We start from the raw sequence: 9,666 nt of genomic DNA, 5'->3' as shown, positions 1-9,666 counted from the left end.
TTGTATCATGACTTAAATGCTGTAAATGCTGTGATAATATCGTATGTGACTTAAATACTGTGATAGTATTGTGACTTAAATATCGTGATATTGTATCATGATAATATCGGATTGTGACTTAAATATCGTGATAATGTTGGATTGTGAATTAAATATTGTGATAATAATGTATCATGACTTAAATATTGTGATATTATCGTATCGTGACTTAAATACTGTGATAGTGTTGTGACTTAAATATCGTGATATTGTATCTTGACTTACATATATTGTGATAATATCGTATTGTGACTTAAATATCTTGATAATATCGTACTGTGACTTAAATATCGTGATAATATCGTATTGCGGTGTATCTGGTGATTCCCCCTCATGAAGCAACTCTCAATACTTAAAAGCCTGTTTTACAGAAACAACATGGTTCTGTATGTTAGACAGTTACAGGTCTATTGTGTTTTCAACATCCACTCTCTTGTCGAAGCATTATTTTATTTTGGCGCCTTTAATGGAATATACATTAACCTGTCAATATTGTGATATATATATATATATATATATATATATATATATATATATATATATATATATATATATATATATATATATATATATATATATAATAAAGCTGAAAACACACTGGAGTAGGCCGGCTGCTAACTTTGGACAGTGTTTGTTTGGCGTTGTTAGCTTAGCCTGTCTGTTGGTGTCACAGCTGTGTTTACAGTGTTTAAGACGTCAAAGTGCAGGAAACCGCTGAAACTCAGCTTGTTGTCCGCTGTTGTCTCTTTTTCACTTGGATTTTTGAGGTCAAACGTCTGCGGAGGAAGAGTTTAGATTGTTGTTGTCGAGATAAAACCGATGTTTATGTTATTGTCCTGTGATGAAATCTAATGTCTAATGCATTACTCCTGCTCTCTCTGCCTCTTTGTTTCCCTCCAGCTGGTTAAAAACTGAAAAGAGAGAAGTTTCTCTCCAGCCATGCAGAAGGTAATCAATACTCCTATCATGCAGACGTTATTAATGACTGTTGGGGGAAGGGACGAGTGTATATAAAAACACTAACAGGTGCAGGAACAGTGTGTTTTTATCACAAGAAACATGAGTCATCAGATTCAACACAATCAGAACAAGCTGACACAGTAAAACAGCATGTTAGCTAACGCTAAACACATCCAAGTTATTTTAGTTTGGCTCTAAACCAACTGATTATACAGTGGAAATAGTATTTTCAACAACATCCCATTCAAAATTAGGTTATTATTCTTTAAATGTTGTATTTTAGCTAATACCTATGTTAGCTTACTAAAAAAAAAGACATTAAAAACAAACAAATCAAACCAATTATGCTATGTAGCGAGCTTTAATTTTGAACAGCACACTAGCTAAGCTAGCTTTACTCTAAAAGACAAATACAAATATTTCCAATACTTTCTACTAGTGTATGCAGCAAGTACTGTGTAAGTATACACAACTTAAAGCTAGCTGTGCTTAAAATTGGAAATAAAAAATACTTTTCTTTACTGTAGGGTAACTTAATAAACTGCGTTCAGCAAGCTAACGTGTTTAAAGTGCAAGCTTAAGGATCTCATTGTGTTTAAAATGAAAAAGAAATGTGTGTTTTATTTAATCTGCTTATAACACTTTCTTGGCCTACGAACACAATATCGCAAGCTAATCTTACTTTAGCTCAGTTAGCGCTAATCGAGTTAATCAGGTCGAGCCGCAGGGTTTTCTTTTCACAACTTAATGAGGGTTCATTTATTTAAGGATTACCAATTTGGCTGCTTAGCATAGTAGTAGCAGTAGCATATTTTACAGCTTACATTGAGGTTTAGGTGCAATTATTTTTTGGTATAATGGTTTGAAAATAAACATGTTTGTGTGACATTTATCATACACAGTTATCTGTTGTTGTTGCTGTAATAAAACCTTCTAGTTGTAATTATTTGTGTTGACTCTCCCGCAGGTGGAGGGACGGTTAACCCCGGTTAACCTGCCGTCCTCCAGGGGCCCGAGTGCCCCAGGGTCACCTGCTACTAGCATCGTGGTAAACTTACAGCTACACTGACAAAAACCTTATATTATAAGTCTGTGCACACACTAACCTGTCAGTGTGTGTGTGTGTGTGTGTGTGTGTGTGTGTGTTTGTATGTGTGTGTGTGTGTGTTTGTATGTGTGTGTGTGTGTTTAGGCCCGGGTTAATGACGAGGTAGTGGGCTACAGAGACCTGGCAGCTCTCCCCAGAGATAAAGCCATCCTGCAGGTGGAGCGACCCGACCTGATGACCTACCAACCACACCTGACCTTCTCACCGCTCGACCCTCCGCGCAGAGAGGTGATCTATGTCAACTTAAGTCTATAATGCTAAGAAAATACTTTAACTTTAAAAGGTGCATTATGTAATAAATCTAAAGTAACTGGCCATAAAAATCCTCCTAATATGTCACAGAGACTCAGGAATAATGTTGATATAACAAACTGAACTCACCAACAACAACAACAGTACAGACAAAATATTTGCATTAAAAAAAATATTTTGCAGACTGCAAATCATGTTTATGTTTTGAAATCATGTTTTTGCATGTGGCGCCACTTGCCGCCATCTACCAATCATTGCAGTCAGTAGAGTCTCAGCTGCAGAGCAACCACGGGTTGCCAGTTACGTCAGAAAACGAATTTTGAATTTGTAGTAACCGTTTTTGGCCACATTCTTACATATGGCACCTTTAAAGTTGTTGTTTTTTTTGTCCCTGTGTAAACTACTTGCTCCCCTGCACCAAATCCCATAGAAAAAAAAGTAGTGATTTTACATCAGCACACACAGTGGTGGTGATTTTACATCACCACCGCTGCCTCCGTCACTAAGTTGAAAAGTGTTATTATGTGACTTTGGTGTTTCTCGTTCATCAGTGACACAAACCTGTCAAACGAGACTACAGTAGACCAGCAGCTCCTGTGTCTCTGTGAAATAAAATCGCTGATTTTCTCTGTGGACTTTGGCGTGGGAGAATTTACATAAACAAACTGTCAGAAAAAAACGTCGTCTAAGAGCGAGATAAAGACCCGATCTATCACTTTAAGACTACCGATTATCCTGAAAACTTTATATAGCTGTTTTTGTTGATGCGGTTAGCGATTACAGTGATTCTAATGCCTTTTCTTTTTCTTTTAACGCGTTGTGATTGTGTTTATGTGTCGTGCAGCGATCCCTCTCTCCTCCCACCATGTCTCCGACCATGTCTCCCGAGGTAAGAGTCTCTCCGTCTGCCTCACATTTCTGATCGTAGATGAATCTTTGTTGCTGTTCGTTGCATCACTCCGACTCTGACTCACATCCTAAGATTCAAAACAACAACAACAATTTGACCGACGCCTCCATGGCCGTCGTCTCAGGCCGCCGGGGCTTTCAGTCGCGGCTTTGTCTCGCGAAGACATTTGACATTTCCGGCCGCAGCTCTGGGAGAACAGAACGCGTCTCTGTCGTGATGCTGCGGTCGCGTCAGTATCCAGTCGATGATTCAGGGACAGATTCAGATTCACCCAAATGTCCTTCAAGGGACGTTCATTCCCTCTGTAGATTTAATTTACTTGATTTACGACGACTTCTTTTCTCTGCAAAACATGGAAATTCACTGTCTGGCGCTCGGTTTTCATGTCTGATTTATACCAGTCTTGTATAAAGTGTCTTATTAAAGGGATTAAAAGTACGAATGTGTACCAGAATATTACTTTGGTAGAAGTTGAAGTCACTTTTTGGTAATATTATTTAAGTTAAAGTCTTAAAGTATAAGACATAAGTATCAAAAGTCATTTTCTGATATGGTATCATGGTTGATCAGCGGTAGGGCGAGTTGTCTTTCAACAGTAAGGTTGTGGGTTCAATTCCCAGCTCCTTGAACAAGACACTTAACCCCATGTTGCAGCGCGTGAATATTTCATGGTCTGTAATTAGTATACAGACCATAATACTAACTCTTTTTCTCTTGTGTGTGTGTGTGTGTGTGTGTGTGTGTGTGTGTGTGTGTGTGTGTGTGTGTGTGTGTGTGTGTGTGTGTGTGTGTGTGTGTGTGTGTGTTTCAGGTGAAAGGTCGCAGGGCAGAGAGTGACAGCGGTTCACCTGGAGGATCTTCACTGCAGCTTAACACAGGACGCAAGATCAGCACCAGCCTGCAGCATTTTCACCGACCAGGTAATCCACACACACACACACACACACACATTCTTGTACTTGCTGCATACTGAGGACCGGGTTGCTGACAAAGTGAGGACCAGCATTTCCACTTTATAAATCAACACAATTACAAATATCTACTTCACGAATGACATCTATATAGAACTACTGGTTGCAGTACCATAAAATGTCTGCAGGTGGAGCCCCAGAGCAAAAAGGGCTGGAAAACTTTTTCATTTTTTATTTTATTTTTGGTCCAAAATTTTACAAAAACATCATACTATACCACGTCATCCAAAATTTGAAAAAAAAAATTGACCCAAAATTAAAAAAAAAAAATTACCCAAAAATGTTGGCCCAAAATTTGACAAAAACGTCAAACTATACTGGCGTCCAAAATTTTGAAAAAAAAATTTGACCCAAAATGTTTGGTCCAAAATTTGACCCAAAGTTGTTGGTCCAAAATTTGACAAAAAACCTCGTACTATACTACGTCATCCAAAATTAGAAAAAAAAATTTGACCCAAAATTTTGGGTCCAAAACCTCATACCATACTAGGTCATGTAAAATTTTGGGTTTTGGGTAAAAAAATGTACCCAAAATTAAAAAAAAAAAAAAAAATACCCAAAAATTGTGGCCCAAAATTTGACAAAAACGTCAAACTATTCTGACGTCCAAAATTCGAAAAAAAATTTTTTACCCAAAATGTTTGGTCCAAAATTCTACCCAAAGTTTTTGGTCCAGGTTTTGGACAAATTGACTATAGCATGTTATATCAGCCTAAGGAAGTGATTTCAATGAAAACAAAGTGAGGACCAGCCAAAATGTCCTCACTCTGTAAAAATGACCTCACTTTGTTGGTTAAAAACCCTCACTGGTCCTCAGTATGCTGCAAGTACAAGAACACACACACACACACACACACACACACACACACACACACACACACACACACACACATATGGGATTAAATTATTATAATCAAGTGTTCACACTGAATGTAACACAGATGATTTTTCCCCCCAGAAAATGGTGCCAACATCTACAGGAAACCTCCCATCTACAAACACGGTGAGTTCTCCACCTGCCGTTTATATATATATCACTGTTTTTTTGCTGTGTCATCGATGAAGTTTCATCGCTGAGGTCACTTCCTGTTTGTGCGTCTCTGCAGATGCGGGCAAACTGCCGGAAGGGGGCGGAGTCATCAGCTCGGCAAAGTTCCCCGCAGCGCAGCCGCCCGATCCCAATCAGCCGTCCAAGATTGAGACAGAGTACTGGCCCTGCCCGCCCTCACTGGCTGCCATGGGTAACACGCACACACACGCGCACACACACACACACACACACACACACACACACACACAATCACAGTACTGTAGTGACTTCACGTCTGATCTCACAGAGATCGAGTGGAGGAAGAAGAAGCTGCAGGAGGAAGATGAGTTTGAGGATCTGACAGAAGAAGCCAAGACTCTGCAGGAGCAAGAGCTGGAGAAGGTGAGTGTGAAAACAAACATCTGTATCACCTGTAACAACAACAAACCAAACATCTGTATCACCCGTAACAACAACAAAACAAACATCTGTATCACCCGTAACAACAACAAAACAAACATCTGTATCACCTGTAACAACAACAAAACAAACATCTGTATCACCTGTAAAAAACAAACATCTGTATCACCTGTAACAACAACAAAACAAACATCTGTATCACCTGTAAAACCAAACCAAACATCTGTATCACCTTTAACAACAAAACAAACATCTGTATCGCCTTTAACAACAAAACAAACATCTGTATCACCCGTAACAACAAAACTAACATCTGCATCACCTGTAAAAACAAACATCTGGATCACCTGTAAAACCAGACCAAACATCTGTAAAAACGAAAACAAACATCTGTATCACCTGTAAAAACAAACATCTGTATCACCTGTAACAACAACAAAACAAACATCTGTATCACCTGTAAAAACAAACATCTGTATCACCTGTAACAACAACAAAACAAACATCTGTATCACCTGTAAAACCAAACCAAACATCTGTATCGCCTTTAACAACAAAACAAACATCTGTATCACCTGTAAAAACAAACATCTGGATCACCTGTAAAACCAGACCAAACATCTGTAAAAACGAAAACAAACATCTGTATCACCTGTAAAACCAAAACAAACATCTGTATCACCTGTAAAAACAAACATCTGTATCACCTGTAAAAACAAACATCTGTATTACCTGTAAAACCAAACATCTGTATCATATGTAAACCAAACCAAACATCTGTATCACCTATAAAACAAACATCTGTATCACCTATAAAACAAACATCTGTATCATATGTAAACCAAACCAAACATCTGTATCACCTATAAAACCAACATCTGTATCACCTGTAAAACAAACATCTGTATTACCTGTAAAACCAAACATCTGTATCATATGTAAACCAAACCAAACATCTGTATCACCTATAAAACAAACATCTGTATCACCTATAAAACAAACATCTGTCTTACCTGTAAAACAAACATCTGTATCACCTGTAAAACAAACATCTGTATCACCTGTAAAACAAACATCTGTATCACCTGTAAAACAAACATCTGTATCACCTGTGCTAACAAACATCTGTATCACCTGTGCTAACAAACATCTGTATCACCTGTGCTAACAAACATCTGTATCTTGGCTCCAGATCAAGTCAAACCTGGGTCGTCTGATCCTGAAGGAGGAGAAGGAGGAGAAGGAGAAAGGCGTTCACTTCAGGAGAAAGACACAGTCACTGCCTGACAGAACACACATGCACACGAGTGAGAAAAACGCCGCGTCACTAACATCACGTCTCAGGTGATGACTTCAACAGAACGATCATGACTCGGCAGGTTTTTCTTCTTCTCACCCACAGGTTTGTCGGCGAGTGTGTCCAAGTCTCCGACTCACTCGAGCCCGGGTTTGACCAGAGTAAGTGATGACTCAGCTCAGCTCAGGGATTCATGATCATGACTCAGCAGAAATGATTGAAAATGATGATGTCATGTTTTTGCAGATGCAGTCTGCGGAGTTTTCTACAGAAGCGGAGAAAGTTCGCGCAGGTAACACATTTCCCATCATCCTCTAGTTTTAATCAGTTACTGGCTATATATTTCGGTAGTTACTAGTTAAGGCTAGTAACTTTTCAAAGTCAAAGCCTCCATCTTGTTTTCTTTCTTCTTCCTGTTCCTGTTGCGACATCATCGCCTCACCTTCCCGTCGTCATGGTTTCACAGCTGCCCAGGTAAGCACACATGTTTCTGCTGAGTCAGCGTGTGCGTGTCTCCGCCTACTTCCTGTGTCTTCATGTGTTGTTTGTGTTGTTTGTGTTGTTTGTGTAGAACGGAGACACTCGCAGAGAGAGGATGGACAGAGGAAACTCTCTGCCCAGTATCCTGGAGCAGAAGGTATCTGCATCTGATCAATAATATTAATGATTAATGATTAATGATTAGGACGACGAGGAGGAGGATGATTAGTTAATGGCTTCTTCTTGTTTCTTTCTCTCTCAGATTTATCCCTATGAAGCACTGATTGTGACCCACAGGGGGCGCTGTAAGCTGCCGCCAGGAGTCGACCGCACTCGACTGGAGGTGAGTAACAGAGGGAGGTCAGAGAGTGTAGTAAAACAGTGATGTCTCACTCTGACACTGATTCGCACACTCACTTTAAATCAGAGCTCATAGAGGAAAAACTCACCCACCTCCTTCTCCTCTTTCTATTTGTCTTTCTCTTTCTTCTCCTCCTCTCCTCCTGCTCTTCTTCCTCCTCCTCCTTCTTATTGTCGTCCTCCCTCTTCTCCTCTCATTCTTCCTTCTCCTCTTCTCCTCTTCCTCCTGCTTCCACTCCTCTCATTCTTCCTTCTCCTCCTCTTCTTTATTATTGTCTTTTTCCGTCTTCTCCTCCTCTCCTTCTTCCGTTTCCTCCTCCCCATCCTCAACCTATTCACTTCCTCCTCTTTCTGGTCCTTTTTCCTCTCCTCCTGTCATTCTTCCTTCCCACTCTCCTCCTCCTACTCTTTCTTATTGTCTTCCTCCCTCTTCTCCTCTTCCTCCTGCTCCCACTCCTCCTGTCATTCTTCCTTCTCCTCCTCTTTATTATTGTCTTCTTCCATCTTCTCCTCCCACTCCTCCTCTCATTCTTCTTTCTCCTATTCTCCTCCTCCTCTTTATTATTGTCTTCTTCTGTCTTCTCCTCCTCTCCTTCCTCTTTTTTCTCCTCTTCCTCCTGCTCCCACTCCTCCCGTCATTCTGTCTTCTCCTCTCCTCCTCCTTATTATTGTCCTCTTCCCTCTTCTCCTCCTCTCCTTCTTCCTTTTCCTCCTCCCCATCTTCTCCATCTTCTTTTCCTCCTCTTTTTGTCTTCCTCTTGTTTGTTATTGCATCTTCCTTCTTCTCCTCCTCCTCTCCTTCCTCCTCCTCTCTCTCCTCTTCTTCCTGCTCCCTCTCTCTCCTCTTCTTCCTCCTCATCCTCTCTCTCCTCTTCTTCCTCCTCCCTCTCCTCCTCTCATTCGTCCTTCCCACTCTCCTCTTGTTCCTCCACCTCCTCTTTCTTATTGTCTTCCTCCTGTTTATTATTGCCTCTTCCTTCTTCTTCTCCTCCTCCTTGACTTCCTCCTCCCTCTCTTCCTCCTGCTCCTCCTCTTCCTCCTCCCTCTCTCCTCCTCCCAGAGACACCTGACTCCTGAGGACTTTGAGCATCTCTTCGGGATGCAGATGGCTGAGTTCGACCGTCTCTCTCTGTGGAAACGAATGGAACTGAAGAAGAAAGTCTCACTTTTCTAACAGGAAGTGACGTCATCGACCGCCGATACTTGACCAACGTCAGAGGAAGAAGAAGAAGAAGAAGACGAAGAAGAATGAGGCCATAACAGCAGAAATCAACAATACTAACCAATCACATCCGTGGATGTGAGCTGGCTCCTCCCCCCCCGGAGGATGAGAGCGATTCCTTTTGTTAGCGAAGAAAGAAGGTGTAGCGCTAACTAACACACACACACACACACACATGCTGTGCTGCACTTATAATCACCACCGCTTCAGTCACTTGCGTCACATCATCATCATCATCATCATCATCATCATCATCATCATCTGTGTTCCTCATTCAAACCTGCGACGTGATGATGCGAGTAGCTGTTCAGTTGTCATGGAGATGGTTCACAAGCGACCAATCAGATCACAAGGCGAACGCGCCGAGAATGGAGCGCTCTCATTGGTTCACGCCACAAATTAAACCGTGATGTCATCACAGGACGAAGCAGCGCGCCGAGATTTTCTTCATTATTATTTTTTAACCATTATTAACATTATCACTAAACTGATCTTCGTCAGCGTCGCTGCCCCAGAGGTCACTTGGTGAACTGCACGCCGGTGTTCTCAAAACCAAACTTATTAACTAAGTTTAGGTAATTATTCGAAGGTTCGTCGTGACTATAAAAAAAAAAAAT

At 40.8% G+C, this 9,666-nt stretch overlaps 1 protein-coding gene across 1 annotated transcript; it reads left to right on the top strand.

Moving 5' to 3' along the window:
* Positions 1-937: 937 nt before the first annotated feature.
* Positions 938-9,158, top strand: dmtn (dematin actin binding protein). The gene is made up of 15 exons (XM_083901573.1): positions 938-987; positions 1,967-2,047; positions 2,192-2,335; positions 3,204-3,248; positions 4,081-4,189; positions 5,199-5,243; positions 5,347-5,481; positions 5,578-5,672; positions 6,883-6,997; positions 7,093-7,148; positions 7,234-7,279; positions 7,454-7,461; positions 7,559-7,624; positions 7,730-7,810; positions 8,888-9,158. The coding sequence occupies exons 1-15, from the start codon at positions 979-981 to the stop codon at positions 8,999-9,001; spliced, it is 1,149 nt and encodes a 382-aa protein (XP_083757699.1). The 5' UTR covers positions 938-978; the 3' UTR covers positions 9,002-9,158.
* Positions 9,159-9,666: the final 508 nt, after the last annotated feature.

The sequence above is a fragment of the Microchirus variegatus genome, assembly GCF_963457635.1.
Source record: "Microchirus variegatus genome assembly, chromosome: 1".
Lineage (NCBI taxonomy): Eukaryota > Metazoa > Chordata > Actinopteri > Pleuronectiformes > Soleidae > Microchirus > Microchirus variegatus.
The sequence above is the reverse complement of the archived record's forward strand: the minus strand, read 5'-3'. Positions and strand labels throughout refer to the sequence as shown.